Raw genomic sequence first — 23,246 nt, 5'->3', positions numbered from 1 at the left:
ACCAATCCAGCTTTGTTTCCGGGTGCCAATGCTCTGATAACACGAAGCGCTTGCTCCACCTTATAGATAGGTCAGAGCGCTTTCCAGCCGAGCGGATGGTTCTCTCCGTCGAACTTGAGAAGGCGTTCGATAGAGTGCATTGGCCCTATCTTGTGGAGACCATATCCCATTTTGGCCTCCCACAGCGTTTCATTACATGGGTGCTCAGCGGCTACTCTACCCCTACGGCCTTGGTGCGGGTGAATGGGCTCCTCGCGAAGTCCTTTCCCATCCAGCGGGGAACATGACAGAGTTGCCCATTGTCACCCCTTCTGTTTGCCATATATATGGAGCCGATGGCTCAACGGGTCAAGGACGATCCCCTCATCACCGGGATGCAATTTGGGAGGGACAGGCATAAGATCTGTCTGTATGCCGACGATGTGGTGGCGACGTTGGGGCCCCCTGAGACTCTATCCCTGCTTTTCTGGCCAAATTTGACCAGTTCGCTCTGGTGTCTGGTTTCAAAATCAATGTGCATAAGTCACAGGCTCTTAACTTATCTCTCTGTCCGGACATCTTGGCCTTTCGCCAGCAGTCCTATAGTATCCAATGGGCAACGTGTACGATCCTGTATTTAGGCTTGCAGCTGTCGGCCAATCTCCAGATGACTAACATAACAAATTATACTCTGATCTTGCAGCATGTGGGGGACTGCCTCCGGAAGTGGAGGCCCTACTCTCTTTCGAGGCTGTGCCGCAACGGCGCCATGTTATGTTATGTTAAAAGTGATTTGTTAAGCGCTCGTACACCAGGCGGTTTCTTGGTGCTGAAGAGAGGACAGTTGCAGTCGTAAAATAGTGAGTTCATTTATATGCCTGGGAGAAGAGCCAAGTCTTGAGTAATTTACTGAATTGGGTGTAAGAGCTTGCCATATGCAATTCGAGGGGAAGAGGGTTCCAGAACTGAAGAGCCAAGGTCATAAATCTAAGGCCCCCATGTTTCTTTCGTTTGAAGGGATTGGGGGATAGCAAGTTCTTGTTAGGTGGCGCGAAGGAATATACGCTGTAACTTTGAGGCAATGAAGGCAGGACCACATCCTGAAAGAGCTTTATAGATGGTGCAGCCTAGCTTGAATAGACAGCGTTGGGACAAAGGAAGCCAATGGAGGCTTCTCAGCAATGGACTTACATGTTGGTGTTTCGGCTGAACAAAAATTAGCCTAGCCACTTGGTTCTGAACCAGTTGCAGCCGATGCAATTGGTAAGCTGGTATACCTTCATACAGAGATTTAGCATAATTAATACGCAAAATTACCAGGGCAAGCACAACCTGAGTCAGGGCCTCTCTGGACAGGAATCTAATGATTTTTTTAATTCATCGGAGATGGAAAAAACATGCAGAGACCACTGAGCAGATCTGAGCCTTCATTCTTAGATCATTACTGATCACGATTTACAAGTTTTTTTTTTTAACTAGATGGGAATGGGGGACTCCCCAGTAACAGAGGTCAGAAGTTGGAGTTTCAAGGGTTAGCCGACCCGCCAGTGAGGATCAGCTCGGTTTTGTCAAGGTTTAATTTGAGCTGGTTTCTGTTCATCCAATCACTGATGAAATTCATTGTGGATTGAAAACTCACAGCAGATGATGCGGATGAATCAATGTTAAACACCAGCTGAAGATTGTCGGCATAGTTAAAAAATATTACCTCTCTTTTAAGCCAGAATCAAAGGTAAAATGTACAAATTAAAAAGAAGGGGTGAAAGGGAAGAGCCCTGTGGGACCCCGCAGGTCAATTTTCTTTGTTCTGCACAAAAATTAGCAAGGTGAACTGATTGGAAGCGATTGTTGAGAAAGGAAGTGATCCAATTCAAAGGCAGACCTTGGATCCTGGCGCAGCCGACACGGTTGATCAAAAGGTGATGGTAGACCGTGTCAAAAGTGGCCGACAATTCCAGAAACACCAGGGCCTGAGTAGTACCCTGATCAGCTCCCCCTATCAGTTCATCCAGGACTGCCAAGATGACAGACAGTTGAATTTTCAGTTCGATGAGCATCCAAATAATAAGATTGCTCGACAAAATAACTGAGACAATTAGCGACGTGGGCTTCCAAAATCTTACTTAAGTAAGGCAACAAAGAAATAGCGTGATAATTACCAGGAACCAGAGGGTCTAAACTGGGTTTCTTAAGGCTGGGAACAACTTCTGTTTTTTTGAATAAATCTGGAACATTCCCTTGAGTGAGGGAGTTGTTAAGAAGCAGTAGGGGGGGTCCAGGCAGCAAAGTAATGCTTCCCGAAGGATGTGAGGGGGACAACTATCCATAGGGGAGGTGGACCAGACCTTTATAAGTAGGGCAAAAAAGGTGTCTCGAGTAATAAAAGAGATTTCATCTAAATGAGCAGGGTTTATGTAAGAGCATGGAGGGGTCAGGGGTAGGTAGGGCTTAAGGGCATTTTTCTCAATAAAGAAAGAATTGAGAGAATTACATAGAGTTTGTGATGGAACGGTTTTGCCATGACCCGATCCAATGAAGCAAGTTTGTCCACAATAGAGAAAATGTCCTTAGCTTTGTTGGCTGAGTTTAATATTTTAAGGGAGAAATATTCAGTTTTGGTCTCAAGAATAGAGGTTTTTATAGTCTCTTCGTAGAGACACAAAAGCGGCCTTTTTGACGGGGCAGTAATCATGGCGCCACTTGCGTTCAGCTTGTCTCAGTGCAAGTGTCTTTAATTTTAGATCTGCGGAAAACCTGTGTTAAGCGTTGTGGGGCCTCCTTGTTTTAATTTTCCTCAGGGGGGCTATACTATCTCTGGTCGATTCCATCCAAGAATGAATGTTTTCCGCATGAATATGGGGAGACTGGGGGCTGAAGCAGTTAACAAGGAACATAATTCTTTGATGTCCACCCGACCCCAGTTTCTGGCCATGAAATTCCTGGCAAAGGGGTGTTAGTTGGACGGACATTAGGAATGACAAAGGCAATGAAGTGATGGTCCTACCATATACAAGGAGAAACCTGCGGATGAGAAATTTCTAAGTTGCGGTCCAGACCTGGTCTAAAATGTGACCCTTACTATGGATGCCTATCTTTACATGCTAAGTGCAATTCAGGCCCTCCAAGAGTTCAGTGAATAAAATAGAGCAGGGACTTTCTCGTGCGTCGTAGGACCAGAAGTTAAAATTGCCAATAATCAGAATTCGGGAATGGTTAACCACCAATTTGGCAATTATATCACCTAACAGCTGGGGGAATGTGGGAAAATGTTGTGGGGTTCTGCAGCATAGTACACATATGAAAGGCAATGCTGAGATTCAAATTTTAAAAGAAGGCTGTCGACTGAGGGGATGCCTACAGATACTAATGTTGTAAATTTATACTTCTGTTGAATTATTGCTGCGACCCCCTCCTCCAATTTTACCCCCGGGTCAATTAGCCTGGAGGATATACTAAATGTCTGGGATTGCTGCAAGAATGTCAGGGGCAGATTCTGTTCTCAACCATCTTTCGGAGAGGAGGAGGAGGGTGTCGGGTTTGTCAGCATCTAGAAAGTGAAAGATCTCGTGCTGGTGTTTCACCATTGAGCGTGTGTTTAAATTGCAGATTGAGAGTCCCTCCAGCACCAATAAAAAATTACATTCTTCCCAAGATCATCTACGTGTTCCAAACCCTACCACTGGCACCCCTGTCGGGAGTCATTTTCTCACTCCAAAAGGACAAAGAGTGCTTCATATGGCAAGACCAGCGACCCCGGCTGCGTAGAGAATTGATCTATAAGGACCCTCTAAACGGGGGTTTAGGTGTCCCTAACTTACAGGCGTACTGGAGGGCAGTACAGCTGCGTGTGTTGGTGGAATGGTCCTGCCCAGAATCTGAGAAATATTGTCTGTTTATGGATAGATCCTTGACAAGACAGCCGGGCTAACAACAGTAGCAGGGGACATAATCGCTAAAGTGACAAAACAAAATAAAGGCGGTCACCGGTATGATCAGTCTGAGCACCGAAGCAGAATACACTTATCTATGAAAGGAAAGTAGAGTGGTGGTACTGACCCGTGCCCTGAAGAAATTGCCTCAAAATCAACAGGCAATGAAACGTGTTGGCCCTCTCTGACGAAAAGAGGCAATAGAGTGTCCTTTTAATGTGAGCAAACCCACAGCGTAGAATAAAGGTCATAAGCTAGTGTTGGCAATAGCTCGTTTTTAAACAATAAAGTGGTTCCTAAATGTTAGGATACACTTTATGGGGTCAGTTTTTTAGCACTTAGAGTACTACTTTAGTTCTCATAACCAGTACAGTCACAACTGGTTGTACTGCACACTCACCACATGTGCACTTCACCATTATTATTATTATATATATTTTCTTTACTTTTTTGTGTTTCTTTAAGGTACGGGTGTGCTGATGATGAGAACCACTGGTGAGAACCAAGCAGTGGACTCCCATGGTGTTACTTCCGTGAGGCACCCCGTACCATTGCACATTTTTTTTGCACTTTCGGCACTTTATTGGCACTTATGTGTACAAATAGAACTGTAGTGATTACACTTAGCACTGGGTTGCACTAACAGGGAACATTTTTAAAAATAGAACAGAGACTTAAAGAGGTAGACAGTGTAGGATTCACTGCCCATGCAGCACACAAAGTCGTGGCAGCTACTGATAAATACTAGGTCCACTTGGATCTGTTCTAGTAAATAGGCCAGGTCTTCATTGTGTTTTGAGCCACTGTGGGGTGTTCCCTGTCTCACTCACTCTGCTGGGCCCCGGAACCTCTACCCATTTTGTTGGCCTGGGACAGGGTGGCCGTTTCCCAGGGATTGCCTTCCTTCCAGTCACCAATTACCCCTATTGTGCACAATTCGGATTTCACTACAGGGTTGGACCAGATGGGATTCACGCACTGGACCAAGGAGGGCGGGCACTCCATAGGGAGTTCCTTTGATGAAACGGGGCCTCTGTCTTTCTCTGACTTCGGCAGGGAGCGGGATGTTCTGTAATCAGAGCGATTCTGCTTTATACAGATACGCCACTGGGTGATGAACCCAGAGGTTTGTGAGGGTGCGGAACAACAACTTACCCATTTTGATAAGTGGCTCCTAAATAGACACACTGACGCCCGCCTGACGACGGACTTGTACAAATCTGTTCGGGACACCCACATAACTGGGATATCCCCTAGTCAGTTGCGCTGGGAGGGGGAGTTGGGGCGTCCACTGTCAGAAAAGGAATGGTAGGACATATATTATAAAACCCGGCATTCTGCACGTAATGTAGCAGCTATTGAAACTGTTACGTATTGGTACCTAACCCCTCCTCGACTCCACAAAGGGAATCCCTCTCATAGCTCAGAGCTCAGAGCTCATAGCTCAGAGCCAGGGAATTCGATCTCCTGCAGGTTCAGCAGTCAGATAGCGCGGAGATACTCTCTTGGGAGTTTATTCAAGCGCTCTACAAACCCGCAAATAAATAAAATAAATAAATAGCCCCTACTGCTGGAGGGCTTGGGGCTCGCTTGGCACTTTAACTCACCTCTTGTGGGACTGCCTCTCCCCCATGTGTTACTGGAAGCAAATCTTAGATGACATTGACTTGCACTTCGAAACTGAGATTCCCCGCCTACCAGCGTATATCCTACTGGATCTCCCTAACTCACTCACCTTCCCACTCAAAGCGAGAAGAGGCCGAGAGATGGCTCTAGCTCTATGAGCGGCCCTACAGCAGATCATCTCCCACTGGGGTACTCAGAAGATTCCGACTTACCTGGGGAGGCTTCATAGACTCTGGGGAATTCTGGGGATGGAGAAGATTTCACGCTCATTGACACGCCCGGGGGCCTCCTTCTGCGACCTGTGGCAACCTTTTCTCACACTGTTGACTGGGGAGTTTACAGAGCTCACTTGTCCAAAATACCTGAGAGTCCTCCGGTTTGCAGATTCATCCACTCTTAGACGACCGGATGGCCACACAACCCCCTAAGTATCTGGTTCTACGACTACCTGTAGTAGAGGCTCTGGAAACTTCTGCCTTGGTTTGACCTGCTTGAGGGTTGGAGGAGGGGGAGGGAGGAGGGAAGAGATGGGCTTTTCTTTGCATTTGGTTGTTTATCTAATGGCCAACGAGTTAGTCCGATTGTTGGGCTACATTCTCTTATGTACTGCTTCTGCTGCCCATGTACGTTTATTCATGCTTTTCAATAAAAGAAATTTAAACATAAAAGGCTAGATACAAAAAATGCAGCAAAGGACAAGACCATAAGCCTCCTCTTGTTTTGATTCTGGGACCTGTAAATTGCTTCAACCCAAATAGAGCAGGCTCCTTTAATCCTGCCTTTCAGGTAGAAACTGACCCTCAACTTCAAGCAACACATCATCCATGTGTATGTAACCCTCCAGATGAGGGATGGCACTTGTCCTGCCTACATCCCTCTTGTTGCTAGGATTTGTAAACCACGAATGCCAGAGTTATACACCAATGTTGTGCTGTGAATAGTCTAATGCGAATGTTTTTGTGCAGCTCTGAGCTACTTCACAAGAGTATTGATAACAAGCATTTACAATGCAATGGTCTCGGCATCATTAAAGGTAGAGCTTTTGGTATTGTTTATGACATTTTTTTTTTAAATCATCAATAAATGACATTGTCATTTACATTGCCAATAGCTTAATTGTTAAATAAATGGCATTGTCATTTACAATGCCAATAGCTACACCCTACACAGAGCCACCCTCACACAGACAGAGCCACCCACACATAGAGCCACCTACAAAAAAAATGAATGGCATTGTCATTTACATTGCCAATAGAACAATCAGGGGGGCAGAGGCAGAAAAATGGCACAATTAGGGGAGCAGAGGCAAGAAAAACTAGTGCAATCAGGGGGCAGAAGGCAAGAAAAACGAGTGCAATCAGGGGGCAGAAGGCAAGACAAGCACTGTCAAATTCAAAAGGCCTGTCTTGGATTTTGAGTTCTGACTAAACCATTAAATAGAGCCGGCTGCAGTGAAAAAAATGCAATGCGAAAGCTTTCTGTATACGGTGCATTTGAGAGATAGAATTTAATGTGTGATGAGTCAGTGTACTTTCTGGATGTAAAATAGTCTCATGTACTGCAATGCAAGTACTCTGCATAAGACAAGAGAGAAATATTCCTCTGGAAGGAGCCAAAACCCACTTTATACCCACCGGTTAGCAAAGGTATTCGCTTTTACTGCATACATTACAAGTACAACATGGACTGAAGTGTCATAAATGTACAGTCAACAATGGCAACCACATACAGGTATAAATAAACACACGAGTACTTTGAAAGGCACAAAGGTGATTCTTTATGGGATATATACAGTAGGTCTAAAACCTACAAAACACCAGCAAAATAATGACTATCAAACTTCTATGTATGTGCTGGTGTAGGTACATCAGAGAGCTGTACACGTTCAGGGATGCTGTTTTGTTGAGCGAGAAGACTAAATGGCAGAGGATGTGAAAGTGCTAGTGTCTTGGAGTTCTGTTTCATACGTCACAACCAACGAAATCCTGGACCAAGTGTTCAGGATTGCCAGGATCTGGCAATGCATTCTTGGAATCTTAATACCACTTCATGGGAGGATGTGGAGCTGCTGGACCAGGCACCCCATCAAACCTTGAGAAAGACCTCTCAAGTCTTACAGAGTCTAAAGAACTATGGAAGAACTTGCCCCAAGCCACTCACCCCATCACACAAATGGTGGAGAATGCTACAAACATTTTGATGTGCAGTGTTTTGGTTGGCAGTTAAAATACTTTGAAACCAATACACAACTCTTGTTCACAAATTAAACAACCATGAGCTTACTGATTTATCAAATGTCAAATACCTGCACAATCTAATTTGACCCCCCCCCCCCAAGATATAAATATATTTGAAAAAATGCATCCCCACTAAGAGTAAAGGGTATTTCACTGTAATAGAAGTTTAGCTCAAACTCCCCACCCACTACAAAAATGGCTAAAAAAGAAGCCATACATAATTATCTGAAATTTCCTTGGCAATTCTAGCACATGCTTCTTGTAGGTAGTATAGGAGCATAGGATGCAGAGCACGGGCACCCAAAACCAGAGACACAGGCTGATGGCAAGAACACTGCGCTCTAGCCTGGGCAAGGACACGGCACTCTAGACAGGTCACTGATGACACTCAAAAGAACAGAACATGCAACTACAACTCTTATCTTAGGGGCAGCACAAATCTGCCCTAGTGCAACCATGGTGCAAAGCATGCAGAAGAGCAGATAGAGTAGAGGAAGAACAGTCACTGCATTTCTAGGCTAAAAAGGTGCAATGCATTTTTGAAATACACCCAACAGTAAGGATCTTACAATGAAAAAATGCACACCACACCTTTTGATATATAGCCATCTTGGGCTCTCCACAGCCAGATTCACCTCTTGACCATTTTAAAGTTCCAACCAACGCTGAAGATGCAGACTTCATGTGACCAACGTGCCTGGTTATCTTTTTTGTAATCTTTTGCCAACTTTACCGTTTACAGCTACACGTGTCGAGGAGCTGAAAAAGTTGGGTGTTACTTCAGGGTTGAGTCGCCTCATCAGAAACTACCTCCATACTACTCGCTTGGACTAGACTGGCAGATTTTACCTTATCGCCACAACGGAAACTTCCAGTCTAGCCTCAATTTTATGATCACAAACCTTTAAGCGCCGCAATCAAAGGACACCAGCGATTTCCTGCTTGCCAATATGTATTAATTATGGGCATTTACTGACAGAGGTAAAAAATAAAAAAGTATAGTCATATTCTTACAGAACCATCTCAATACAGCAAGTATTAATCCGACTGGAAATTCTGGCAGGGCAGGGGTGGTGTAAAGCACACACAGAAGGGGCTACACCGAAACTCAAACTTCTGTTTGCGATGTTGATGGATACATTTGAGATTGAATTCTTTTTTTGAGAGCAGAGCATATTGGCAATTGTTGTGTTCTAATCTAGGACCCCGATCAATATTGTGACCTTATGCCCCAATACGGCTATAATCCATCCATACCCCTATAATGGCATAAACGATCAGAGCCATATTTCAGAAACTCGTCTCTGGCATAAACGATCAGAGCCATATTTCAGAACCTCGCCTCTACAGCTCATTACAGTAGATGACACAACAGAAGCCACTATCTTAGATTCCTAGATTACACACTGAGTTCTTTCAACAGATAAAACCTCCAGCAACCTGGGAAAGCCCCGCTTGCTATGTTTTGATTAGTAATAGAACTCTAATGAGCACTGTAAGAACGACCGGTTCTTAGTGACATCTTTATTGACATCTTATGTCCAAAAACTTACGTCAAACAAGGCACCTTCCAGGTATAAATATTACCAACGTTGCCTTAAGCAAAGACAGCGGTGGTGATAGAGAATACAGGAGCAGAACAGCTGTCCCTTGTAAAGCCCAGCAGATGCGAGAAGCCCACGGACGCTGCCCCTCCTCCTCCCTGACACGCTGAGAAAGACGCTGTCTTTTCTCCGACCGAGAAAATCCAGCCCCGGCGTTTCCAGCCTACCCTTGCGGGTGACTGGGATATCGAGTCCTGAGAGGAGATACAAGACCTCCAGCATTCTATTCTAGAGATACAGTGTTGACTAAACCCTTAAAGAGAATTCTTGCAGCAAACTCTTGGCAAAACCAACTTAACTTAAACTGCTACTTACTTACTCCCTTCCACGTATTAGGCATGGGTCAGGTACACTGGGGTAGGCGTAGTTAGAAGCACCAGTTGAGTACGTTAGTCAAATGTATATATGAATGTATATATTTTATTCATTTTAATCATTGTATGGCTAAGAAACCATATCAATGCTCTTACAGTATTATTTCGCAATCCTCCTTTTACTGTACGCACTTTTTATAATAACAAGTCTTGCAATTGTGGCAATTCATTTCTCTTGCATGAGAAGAAAGACTGTTCAATAAATAATACATTTTATTGAAAACGTCCGTCTCTCTATTCTCTGCATCCTGGTGAAAGTAATCTGCACAGCTGACTGAGTGAAATAGCTGTCTATTGTTTCACACGACTCTAGAGATTGACTCTTATTCTAAGGAGCAAAGTTGTCATGTTTATGCGGTTGTTGGAAAACTGAATCCATTCTTGTCTGAGCCAGGGGAGCTGATCACTCCCTATTCAGTCAAGAAAGTTTCCAGTGACCTCTGAGCTAGTTGGTACAAACCCAATTAAGTTTATCATAGTCAGTAGAGACCTGGAAGACTGCACTTCTACGTCTACACTGCTGTTTATGTTATTCCAATGCGCAGGGCCTATAGGGAAAATAGGAACTACACTACACAATCTGCTATAATGCAAATTATATGCAGGAAAGTAAGAGGTAAGCAACAGTCTTTTTAGCACGAGGTGTAGGGTCGCCCTAAGCCACAAAAATTAATAAATACAAGGAGGGGGGATTGCTGTGTTGTATTTAAACGTGCAATTCTTACAGCGGCTGTATAACCCTGCATTGGTGACCTAACCCACAGGTGACCTAACCATCTGTTTTGCAAACTGAGGGAATTCCGTGATGTTATGCGACGATGGTCAGCATTTCAAGGCCAAAGTTAACAAGTTAGAATTTTCAAAACATGCATTAGAATCTACAGAAAGCAAACAAATTTACAGAATGACTTCGCAAACCAAGCATTTGCATGCAGGCACGCGACAAAACAAGCAGACAACAGTCAACGTACAGAACATTTCCATAAGTATCCGGGAGATGTTTAACTCGGGTCATGGCTTACTCAAACCTCAGACCTTCACCTGCTTCGGCTTTATCAGCGATTGCTGGTTCAGAGCATCCCCACACAGGCATGTCTTGTAATCCATCGACAGTGACGAAAACAAACGTTTACCATCCCTTACCATGATCACGACGCTCCACGGATGCTTGTACCTGGTCCTTTAAGTAAAGCCTTGGTTGGGGGGGGGGGGGGGCTCAACTGGACCTCTTCCCCCCCACAAAAAAAATAAACTATGCCTCCCTGAGAAAAATTCCCATTATATATATTTTTTCACACACACAACAAATTTCACTATACAATTAAAAGCGTCGTCATGGAACTACTACCAAAACTGCAAGAGTATAAAGAACACCTATAGAACCGGCCTTTTGCAGTCTTGCACTGAAAGGGGGTGGGGCGAGAAAGGGGGGCGTGTACAGGTGGAAAACATGACGCCATCCAAACAACATTAAACTCAAACCGTGTAATTGCAAAAACACGCCACTGCAAGGTGTACAAAGTCTCCCGAAAGCCAGGCCAGAAACATGTCCACGCGCCAGCCCCGTCATCTGCTCCGTGCCCCATGCCAGCGCGCGCCGATCTGGCACAAAGGTGCGCCTGTGAGCTCGCAGCAATAGAGCCGCCTCTGTCAGCTGCAACGCAACGAGGCATCGTTGTCAGAAACACCATTCAAGAAGGGTTACATTATCACACACTGCTCCCAAAAAATAATACTGGGCAAAGCCCGACAATGAAACGGCTCTGGGGAGGTTGAAACTGCGACGCTGGCCGCAGGAAAGTCCGTTTTTGAGTATCTTCAGCAGCAGCCTGTGCTTGCCCACTGAGCCTAACTAGAACAAAAGCTGACCACTGCATTCACAAGAATCCGGTAACAAGTGACAAAACGCCTAGAAGAGGAGAGGTTAAATCACTAAGAGGCCACCGTAGGCACCGAGCAACAGGAAGAATTACAAGCAAGCTGAGGATCAACTGGCACGAAACAGCGTGGTGGGCGCGCACGAGACGCAGCGTGGGCGTGCACATCAGCTGAAGATCGCCGGAGAAGACACCGAGTCTGCCTGCTACCGTGACTGACCCGCTGCGGAGGGAAAGAGCCCGGTGAGTGGGAGTAAAGGGGAGGCGGCAGAGAGGGAGTGGGCAGAGAGCGAGGGGTGTGTGTGTGTGTGTGTGTGGGTGTGCGCGCGCGTGTGTCTGTCTGTGTGTGTGTGTTTGTGTGTTCGCGACACATGCCTGCCTGCCTGCCTGTGTGTGTGCGCGTCCACAGACCCTGGTTGGCTCGTGCACCGCTCTGTGTCCCTTGAGAGCGATGCCGAGACCTAAAAACAGATTGTTGTGTATGATTTCTTGAGCGTTTGAGTACTGGTGGTCATGGTTGGTGGTTAGATCCAGAAATGTTTATTGTGTCCAATGTGTGCAGCTTGGTGGTTCGATGAAAAACCATTGGTTCGAAGACTGAATGAAGGGTGTTCGTCTTGCGGCTCATCTAGCTTGGAGTGCTTTTTCCCTTCAGGTATGATTGTGTTTAATTGACTGAATTAAAAAGCGCAGCAAGTTTAAAAACAAATATTGTTGTTCAGGATTTCACTTACCTGGGGTCATGAAACTTGTATAAGAAACTGCAGTGAACATAATAAACCTAGTCGAATATTTCTCTCAGTTCGAAACTTTGTACATGTTTGCTTGGCTTGTACCACACGGCAGGGCAAACCTTATCACTTTAGTTCAGTGGGGGTTAATTTTAGTACACTAGAGTTCTGTATTGAAAAGTGTGCTGGAACTGACAGATAGTAAATTAAAATATGGACTTTATTTTTAAAAAAAGTATTTTAATCACATAAGAAAATGATTTCCTTGTATTGCGTTTAGTTCTTCTGCTAATTAACATTCTGCGTGAACTGTGCTTGCAGATAAAAAGAGAAAACAATACCGTCCTGTTGTACAGTATACTAATTACAAACGTGATATTCCTTGTTAGTGCAAATTAGTATAAAATGTGCTCTATTATTTATACTCAAAGGCCAAGCGCCATCTTGATAGGCGTTTTTAAAGTTGTCTTTGTAGTATGAACAGTCATTACATCACGTATTTCCTCATCTTGACTTCCTTCACTGGCGTTCTGGTGAGCAGCTTGCAGTTTCTCTCTTGCAGAAAATGCCCTGGGAGTTTATTTGGCACAGGTACCATCTTCCACCGCTTTAATCCCAGATTTCCAGAGTTTCTCTGATATCTTCCCGGCATAAAACTATTGGCTGCATGTTCAGGTCCATTTCCTATGAAAGAAGAACAGCATCATTAACTCTTATTGGTATAAAGTGCCATCATCGGTTACGTGCACCTTTTAAGCACTATGAAAAAAGGGGTTGTGCTAGCACACGACCGAAGGGCACATAATGAAAACACAAACGTGGTACTGAGCATCGTGCTGAACACAAAATATGCACTCTATTGGTGGTTTAGCCTATTAGAAAAAAAGGCCGTTTGAAAAAAATAAAAGTGAACATTAAATAAATATTATTAGCATATGTATTGATTCCTAACCATAGAAAAATGCGTTCACTTAAGGGAACACTTAGTAGAACCTTTATGGCTTTTATTGGCGAGCACTCCTTTGTTTTTACATTTATATGCATAGAAAAACAGTGGGAAATATTTCTCAGATATCTCTTTTTTTGGTAGAAACATTTCTTGGTAAACGGTGCCCGACTCTTCAACGGCCATGTTCCTGCAACTACTTCCGACACATTTTCACTCACAGTCTAAAACATCATAGTATGGTTTGCACTAGGGATTCCCAGCTGCGGTATTTCTGCATTTTTCTTTTTACCAGGCACAAATCCTATAGGTCTTACCTGGAGGGCTTTGAACTTGCTAAAATACCCGTAGTTATGAAGTTACATGCACATGCTATGCCTCATTCAGAATTACACAGTGTTGGTAACACCTGGTTCGGTACTAGTGCTACAAAATACCAAGCCATTTAGAATGATGCATGAGTGAGATGATTTGCAAGTTCTTATTTGCAAATCATTCACTTCTCCTAAACCACGTGTATTGATTGCCAGTTGCTGTCAATTTATGATTTTATCTATGATGTCAGAAACTTTCTTGTTGCACAGAGATGTTCCAAGCAGTAGGGAAGCGACTATGTGCAACATTCTGCATTAAAGACTATGAGGAGAACATGCCCAGGCCCCCATTATCTGCTTGACAGTCGAACCAGGTCGCTCAAAACCAATCACAATGCTGCAGGTCAGGGGAGCCTCGTTGTGATTGGTCAGGGGAGCCTGTTTGTTCTTCCTGCTCCTCGATTCCCACGAGGAGAGCAGCAGGAGCAGAGACGCGGAACCCGGCAGATATATATATATATTTTTGTATATTCTCAAACCTGCGCTATAGCGCCCACCCCACCACCCACGAGTCATGCCAGTCGCTAGTGTCACTGGTTTGCAACTGCAATTCCAGTCGAAAACCATTGAACAGTTACCAACATCTCAAAGAAGCTGCCAAATGATCAGGCTTTCCTGTTTTCAGTTTCTATTTTTGGTAAATTCTGGTGGTGTTTTTCAAAACATATCAGTGGTTACACATTTTCACACCATTAAAAACAACGGAAATAGTGTTTTTCCGGTGTTTATGGAATTTTTATTTACTTTTAATTATTGCTTGCGTTCTGCACTGATAGTACATGTGCATAGATAGCATGTGCACAGAGTATATGAGGTCCAAATACATTTTTACTGCACCAGAATGGACTATAAAGTCAATAGCATTCTTCATTAACTCTGAAAATTGTAAAGATGCTTTCAGCATACCATCTAGCAAGTGACAAGGATCAATTACACTTCAGCTCAGGTATCGATTTTGACAGACCATCATACAACTTTTTTCACATACGTAGCTAAAATACTGCAAATACAAACAATGTCACTCCAATCTTTGTTGAACTTGGTAGGAACTTTTTCAGCAGCATTCCAAGTGACACTGCGTTCCATGTTTACTAAACGTCTGGTGTCATGTTTTCACCACTATCTCAGATGCTTGGTGGCAACATTCTTTTCACATATACCTGTCACCACATCTTGCATTGAATGTTTAAAGCTAGAGCTGTTTGGCAATTCACTTACATTCAATACTGACTCACTTGAAAAGGGGGCTGATGTATCAAAGGATTTCACCCATTCTCTGTCTGTGGGTAAATGTGAGGCTACATATTAGGAAAGATTCTTATGAAACCAGCAATTTTACCTATCAGTGAAATCAAATGTAGCCAAAATAACAAATGTAATTTTGATATTTCCTGATTCTGTTCAGTTGATAAAATAACTAAATAATGCTTCTAAACACTGCATTTTTAGACCAAAGACCACAAAACTGAAAAAAGCAGAAGGAAGAGGAGCCCTTGTTTTAGTGACATCCCTAAACAACAAAACTCAAGCAGAATAATGTTAGCCCATTCTTTCTTGATGCTACCTTGTATTACAAAGTTGCATCGCATTGGCCCCTTCACTCATCTTTTCCTTTCTTTGAATGGCACTTAGTTTGTGGTTGCAAAGGTGTTTTTTCAGTGTTTATATGTTTACACCGGTGATGGCTAGTTTCCTTTCGGTGGGGTTTTATCAGTTATTATAGGTTTACCTGTAAAACAAAATAGCCTACAAATGATCCACAAAGGGGAAAGGGTCATGCCTTAGGGACCCGTTTCTCTTTGAGAATTATTTTGGCAGTCTTGGGGGAATAGACAGTGGCATGGGATCCTGTCCCCTGATGTTTACCCAAATGAAAACCTTTTTTTTTTTAAAGCAGCATATGTTCCTTTAGAGAACATTAATTGTTTAAAAAAAAGTTTTCCATGTAGGAATGCTAACAAAGGGATGGTGGCCACCATCCATGTATTTGCAGCTAATATGGGGAAGGGAGGTTGTAAGCTTCACCCTGCTTAATTAATACTCATCAGGCAAGGCATTCTGCAACCCATTTTGCAACCCTCTGTGAATGGTGATTTTGCACACAAGCTATTAGTACGCAAGTGTCTTTACAGAACAGTAAGGAATATGCAGGAAAATCTGTCCACCAGAAAATAAGTTACAATAGGTAAACTCAGTCTCCTGATGGATACATCTTCCTGCTGATTCCTCACCTTAGGAATAAATCCTAAAGAAGCACCCACCAAAAAGCGGCAGTGAGGAGAGCTTATTAAAAAAAGAAACCCATACAGAACATCAGTTGCAGCGCAGCCATTAGCCCTCACATGAGCAGCTAGACAATAATGCTTTGCCAACTTGTGTAATATGCCATCTGACAGCCTGGCATATATTGGCTACTAGGATGCTCAAGGACAAAGCAGTAGAGGCTGCCAAGACCCTCGTGAAATATGCATGAATATCAGCCAGAGGATTCTTCTTAACCAAGGTGCAACAGTTCTTAATGCAAAGAGTTAATCAACGAGAAATGGTATGCTTGTTTGGTGCTTTATGCTTTATTGCTCCATGAAAACCACCAGAAATATGGTAACCCGCTCAGTCTAGCCTTTTACAGTCACTGTAATAGAAGACAGCGTGCTAAGGGTCCAGCCTGTGCAACCAATCATCTTGCTTAGTACGGCCGGTGGTGGCGTGGAGGATGGAAGATTGACAGAATGGCCCATATGGAAGGCAGAAACCACGTTTGGCAAAAGGAGCAACCTGTCTGGGTAAAAGATCATATACGATCAACGGAGCGACGGGGTCTGCAGTTCCCCAAACCTAGTGCCTGAAGTAATTGCCCCAGGGAGGCAGTCTTGAGAGTAAATAGGTGAACAGAACATATATACATTTGTTCAAACAGCAATGCCATGAGGAAGGTCAACATTACATTTAAGTCATACTGTGGAGAAACACAGGACATGCATTGAAACGTACAAAAGACAATATAAGAATCGAGTCACAGTGGCGACAGTGGCTTATGAAGGCAGACGTCAAACCAAGTACTCTTTTACTGTGGAGACTGTCAAGCTCTGATGAGAAAGGGAGAACGCAAAGTTCAGAACATCTGATACGGGAGCCTCAAGAGGTTCAAGCCTACAGCTTGGAACCAATAGACAAATGTGTCCCCATGCTCAGGATAAATAGACTTGTCAGCTGGTTTCACATGAACCACAATTACGTCCGTCACCTCTGGCAGAAAATTTAAAACTTTAATTGGCACCACTCAAGTTTCAAGCCTGGAGACATCTTGGCCACCCTGTTGTGTAAGCAGAACGGTCCTGTCTAGAAGAGGGCGAGGAGGCCAAACACTGAGTTCGAAGAGATCTGGATAAAATATCCTCTTCACCAAGTCCTTGGCTATAACAATCACCTGTGTGCCATCCTTGCTCACTTGATGCAATACCCTCGTGATGTATAAAATCAGAGGAAATGGATAATGTAGCCCAGGGGTCTCCAACCTTTCTTGTTATAAGAGCTATTTATGTTCATTGAATATCAAACGGAGCTACAGTTCTTACTATTGTTATTACTACTCTAATAGTGACCATAGCAGACAAGATGACATTAGCGACCACCCCCATGCTAGATTACCAGCAGTGATCACATCAGTGACACAGACAAAGTTGTTACCAGCAATGTAAAAAACAGGCGTTTATTAATGTGGAGTGCCTTTATATGGGTAATACATAAGAGCCATAGCTGTAATACCCAGGGCACCAAGGAAATATTATGAGCCATAAGTCTCTCTGATGCTGCATGATTTTTTCACTCAAATGTCATAAATATATTTTACAAAGCATCATTTTTCTCTTCTAAATAGCAAGCTGGGCTGCACACAGTAAAGCTACTAACAGGTAACTTGAGAGCTACCAATAGCGCAACGGCTACTTGGAGAAGCCTGTTGTATCCCATGAGATTATCTCAGTTAGAAGGCATCGCCCAGACAGCCGTATGGTGGGAAGTGCAGGGTGCAGACAAGAAGACATTTTGTGTTGAGGTCTGTGTTCAAGTGGGTGAAGCAGTGATGGCCCAGTTGGGAGAAGGCCAAACTCATAATCTCAGGGTGGAGTTCATATTTGGATCATCCACAGACAGGCGAATCAAAGCATCTGCCCTCATATCTGGCTCACCTGCCAAATTGGTGGCCACTGAAAAAACCTCTGGTTTTCAAATCCCATTACCAGAAGTGTTTGACCTACTATCAAAGTTTCCTAGAACCCACACTACCTTGTGTGTTGGGGTAATTGACGGTGGTTGTGTTGTCTGACATGCATTACACGGCATGAGATTGAAGGAATGAAAAGTTACTTGCCTTTTGTAACTATCTTTCTGGTCCAGACTCTATTTGACCACAGATTCCTTTTCTTCCGAGTACTCACCAGGTGTCAGACTGGATCTGAAAATGTTTGTCCAGTATCTCTGCACACCAGTAAGTAGGCTGTGTGGATTTGCACTGACACAGTTCTGCTCTGGAAATGATATGCAGGGCCCATATAGGTGCTACTCCCACATGCTGACATCAGTTCTTTTAGAGGCTGTATGCGCTCCTAGGCGCAAAGCCCCTACAGCAAAATACCTTTGACCAGTGTGCAGAATCCTAGACTTGAGATGGGGAGGATGGGAGGGTCAGTGAGGAATCTACGGTTAGATAGAGTCTCTACCAGAAAGAGTGTTACCAAAGTTAAGTACCTTGCTCTTCTGATAGAGACTTCAACTGCAGATTTCTCGCTTTTGAGTAGAATCTAGCACGGTCCCTATTAGGAGGTGGGTCTGTGAATTGGCTTAGACCATAAAGTCCTGTTTGACCGAAAGAGCAAAATTCCCTACTAGATGAACCTGGCTGTCCAGTCAGTAGCGCCTTGTGAACATATGGAGTGATGCCCATACACCTAAATAATAATCAAAAAGAATGGATCGGGGGGCGTGGCCAAGATGGCGGCCTGAGCAGTCGCAACCCGCGGAGGCTCCTCGTCCCAAACCCCCAAGGTGATATTTTCGAAGCACTTTCCCCGCCTTTGCAGGCGATCATATGCTGCGGGGGAGACCCGGTATCGACCCAGACCAGAATAGTAGGAGCAGGGGGCTACGATACAGCCCCACGAGCTTCAGCCGCCGCCATTGGCAGCTGGAGGAACGGAGTAGGCGAGGCCTTCCCACGTGAGCAGCCGAGATCCCGCACTGCTGCCAGCCGGAGGTCGGGCCCGAGAGCAATGGCCTGTGCAGGTCACAGGAGCTGAGCGGGGACCGGGGCGTGAGATCTGAAACTGCCAGCCCGGTGACCGTTGGAGCAGAGGACAGCGTCTGGCTGCGAGACATACTGCCGGAGGCACGGAACAAGACGTCCACCGCAGCCCGTCGCCGGCCCAGAGAAAACGAGATGAGATACGGGCTGCCTAGGCGCGTGTGGGAGGCACATCGGGGGGCTGCCATCAAGCCCCCGGAGCGGACAGGGCCCGCCCAGCGATAGAGGCACATCACGAGGCCCGGTGGAGGATGGCCGGACGGCGTAACGGAGGCAGGCAGTGGAGGGTGGCAGAGGCCCAGGCGGCCAACGGCTACGATTGCAAGGCGGGAGCAGGAGAACTTTAGAAGCTCCAACGGATAGAAGCCAGAAGCACACGCTGAGATCCCGGCGGTCGGCGGTGGGGTGGCGAGGCCCCTACGAGAGGGAACGGTGATTGCAGGGAGCGAGAACGGCCTGGGCCACGCGGTGCGCCGGAGGCGAATGTGAGGGCCTGAGCGGCCTTCTGGCAGACGAAGACAGGAAAACGCGGCACCAAGGCCGGGCGACCCGGACACGAAGAGACCGGCTTCGGGGGGCATACACCGAGCCCCCGGAGGTAGACAACAAGGCGACACGACCCGAGGGAAGCCGAGTATACCCCAACAAAACACCGGCGAGGACATAAGGCGGCGGGGCAGGGGCCGGTGTGCCGGGGACACTAAGCGTGAGAGTGGCCGCGCGATCGACCACGGCAGCAACCCGCCTCGAAGGGTGTCCCCTGCACGGACCCCCGACACAACGCGGAACACCCCGTTGGGGCCGGAGCCGACACAGCACCGTGACGAAATATCCACCTAGCAGCCGCCATTTGCAGAGGATCCACGTCTCCCTCGCGGTCTGGCTGCGCTATCATAAAAGAGAACACCAACAATGTCCTCCACGAATCGTAGAGGGGGGCGCACTATTCCCGAAATGCTATCAAAGGGGGAGAAAAGCCCAGACAAACCAGCGCCACAGTCTCAACCACAAGACAAAGACAGGGACGAAGGAGAAGCTCCCGCAACGAAATCGTTCATGGAGAACCTGTTTGCGTCTCTGAGAGAGGACATTCAGACCCTAAGGCAGGATATGGCAGGCGGCTACAAAGAACTACGGCGCGATATAGATGACATAGGAGAAAGGGTAGCGGCGGTCGAAAACTCAGAGCAATCCAGGAGTGGAGAGGTGGAACTCCTGCAACAAGAAATCATCAGGCTCCATGAACAGCAAACAGACCTACAGGCACACACAGAAGACCTGGAAAACCGCTCCAGGCGAAACAACATAAGGGTTCGCAATGTGCCTTCTAAAGCAGAAGGGGGGGACATCACGGCGTACCTGCAGGATCTGTTCCGCGAGATACTGGGTGAGGGCGAGGACCTAGACATTCGCATTGATAGAGCCCATAGGGTGGGCCTTGCACGCCGATCGCCGCCCCCCCCCCCCACCGGATATTTTGGCTTTCCTGACGGACTACCCCCTTAAAGAACGCATCTTGAAGGCAGCGAGACAACTGCGACCCATTAACTTTCGTGATCACACGCCTCAGCTCTTCCAAGACCTGTCTACGATTACGCTGCAGAAGTTGTGAACATTCAAGGTGGCAACTACCTTCTTAAGAGACAATGGGGTTCCGTACTCATGGGGCTACACTTTCAGACTGATTTTCAAGTGGAAAGGGGCCCTCGACCAGCTCAGGTCATTAAGGGATACATGCAAAGTTTTGGGCATCCCCCACGAAGAAGACGCACCGGACGATAATTCAGGTCGACGATTCTCCCGCCCAAACTCGTCACAACAGATGAGAGACGAATGGCAACAAGTGAGACGCAGACGCTCACCCAAGAAAGGGTTCAGGCCGGACCCCGAGACCGTGGCACACGAACATAAAGCAGCTGGAGGTCTCCAAAGACACCAATGCCGATTCATAGGCACACAAGAATGGAGATGCATACTCGCCTTTCAGTGGCATTGCCAGGGGGGGCGGGACGGGGGCATCGGGCCCGCCATGGACACGCTTCCCCACTACCAGACAATATACCACAGGCCTGGACTGTTGTTGAAGAGGCCTGGGACAATGTTCACCGGTTGGGGTTTCAAAGTTGGGGTTGGGGCAAGGGGGGAGGGGTGGGTGGACGGGGGACGGGGGACTCGGTGTGTTGGGTCAGATCAAGAGATACGCAGGACAGTAGGGGGCAGTGCTAGGTCAGGACTTCAGCAGGTAGTGCATACACCTCCCAATGGCTGAGAAGCCCATCCAAATTCTCACCCTTAACGTAAAAGGGCTAAACAACCCGATTAAAAGGAGGGCGATTATCTCTTTCTTGGAACATTCTGGGGCGGATATAGGTCTCCTCCAAGAGACGCACTTGCTGGCTAAAGATTGGCACCATATGAAATCCAGGGCATTCCCACACCAATACTACTCCTCCACGACTGAGAAAAAGGCAGGGGTGGCCACCCTAGTAGCGAGGCACTTTAAGGGGCGAATAGGAGACAAAGTGGCCGAAATCAAGGGCAGACTACTGGCCCACACGGTACAGATGGGGGTTTTGTCATTCACAGTGGGGTCACTCTATGCACCAAACTCCAAACAGGAAGCCTTTCTTAAAGGAGCACTTTCTGACACACTTACCGGGGATACCAGACATATATTAATTGGGGGAGACCTCAACCTGGTCATAGATAATGTTCTGGATAGATCAGGAAGGAGAGCAGGCGACTCAGGGGCCCTTTCCACAGCGGGGAAACAATGGCTAGCCGACAGGGGGTTGGTGGACGAATGGCGAGAAAAACACCACACGGCCCCAGGGTACACTTTCTATTCCCACGTGCACCGCACATATGCCAGAATAGATCATTTCATTGGGTCCGCTGATATGTCCCCCATGGAGAAAGATGTAGAAGTCACCCCAGCAGCACTATCAGACCACGATGCAGTGACCCTTCAACTGAATGTCCCACATACACGTTGTCATAGAGGCAGATGGCGCTTTAGGGAAAACATACTTACCCGCAAGGAGGTTACGAAGCAATTGTCCTAAAGTATTACTGACTACCTGAGCCGAAATGACACAGGAGAGGTGACTCAGGCGACCGTCTGGGGAGCACTCAAGGCGGTCCTTCGAGGGGAGACAATGGCGATCACGGCAGCGGACAACAAAGAGCGAAAAGAAAGACGTAAGGACCTGGCGGAACAGGTGTTGGAACTAGAGAGAGTTCACTGACGGACAGGGGCCCGAGAATCTGGCGTAAACTGAAGGCGGCCAGGGCGCAGCTCGCGAGCCTAGATTTGGACCGGGCGGAATACGCTGCACTCTGCCTCCGCCATACATATTATGTGGGGGTGACAAGACTGGGCGCCTGTTGGCCAGCAAACTGAAGGCAAAAACAGTCCGCTCCAAGATTCCCCTTATTTACGTAGAAGATGGAGTGGAAGCTAAAGAGGACGATGGAATCGCAGAGGCCTTTCGGGCCTTTTACGCCAAACTGTACGCAGCAGATCCGGACTTGGATCATGATGCTGGCACCGCATACCTAGAGACCGCAGACGTGATGGCCATAAACGAAACTAGCGTACAGGCATTGGAGACTCCGATACGCCTGGAGGAGGTAATATCGGCAATAGCAAGACTCAAACCGCTAAAGGCACCGGGACCAGACGGCTTTTCTGCTGGCTTCTATAAAACGTTCTGCCCTTTGCTAGCACCGGTATTGACAAACCTATTCAACTCCTTTCAGGGCCCGGACTCGATCCCGCAAATGATGTTGGAGGCTGACGTTATAGTCTTGCCGAAACCAGGTAAATACCCAACTAGGTGTGCGGCATACAGGCCAATATCACTCCTTAACATAGATCTGAAGTTATTCACCGGGATCTTGGCTGCACGCCTTGGCCCTTGCTTGCCAGGGGTAATAGAACCAGACCAAGCGGGCTTTGTTCCCACCAGGCAGTGCGCGGACAATACTAAATGCCTTATGCACACAATAGATAAGGCACACTTCAACGCCTCGGATGCGGCCTTGCTATCAGTTGACGCTGAAAAAGCGTTTGACAGAGTGGACTGGCAATACATGGACAACACCCTGGTGAGATTCGGCCTAGGGGATAGGTTTCGAGCCTGGGTAGCCAGCTGCTACGCCTCTCCCCAGGCGACGATTAAAGTCAATGGGGCATGCTCCAAGCCATTCGAAATTCGGCGAGGCACCCGGCAAGGTTGCCCGCTATCGCCACTGCTGTTCGCCCTAT

The 23,246-nt window shown here is 46.4% G+C and overlaps 1 protein-coding gene across 4 annotated transcripts in view; it reads right to left on the bottom strand.

The window, feature by feature from the left end:
• Positions 1–12,558: 12,558 nt before the first annotated feature.
• TTLL13 (tubulin tyrosine ligase like 13) overlaps positions 12,559–23,246 on the bottom strand; it is a 653,894-nt gene continuing 643,206 nt past the window's right edge. For all 4 annotated transcript variants that reach the window (XM_086958162.1, XM_086958163.1, XM_086958164.1 and 1 more), the window contains one exon: positions 12,559–13,041. In XM_086958162.1, the coding sequence (XP_086814288.1) occupies positions 13,029–13,041 (13 nt within the window). In that variant the 3' untranslated portion in view covers positions 12,559–13,028. The remainder of the gene's footprint in view (positions 13,042–23,246) is intronic.

The sequence above is a fragment of the Lissotriton vulgaris genome, chromosome 2_1 (genome assembly GCF_964263255.1).
Source record: "Lissotriton vulgaris chromosome 2_1, aLisVul1.2, whole genome shotgun sequence".
Classification (NCBI taxonomy): Eukaryota; Metazoa; Chordata; class Amphibia; order Caudata; family Salamandridae; genus Lissotriton; species Lissotriton vulgaris.
This window is presented reverse-complemented; position numbering and strand designations above follow the sequence as displayed.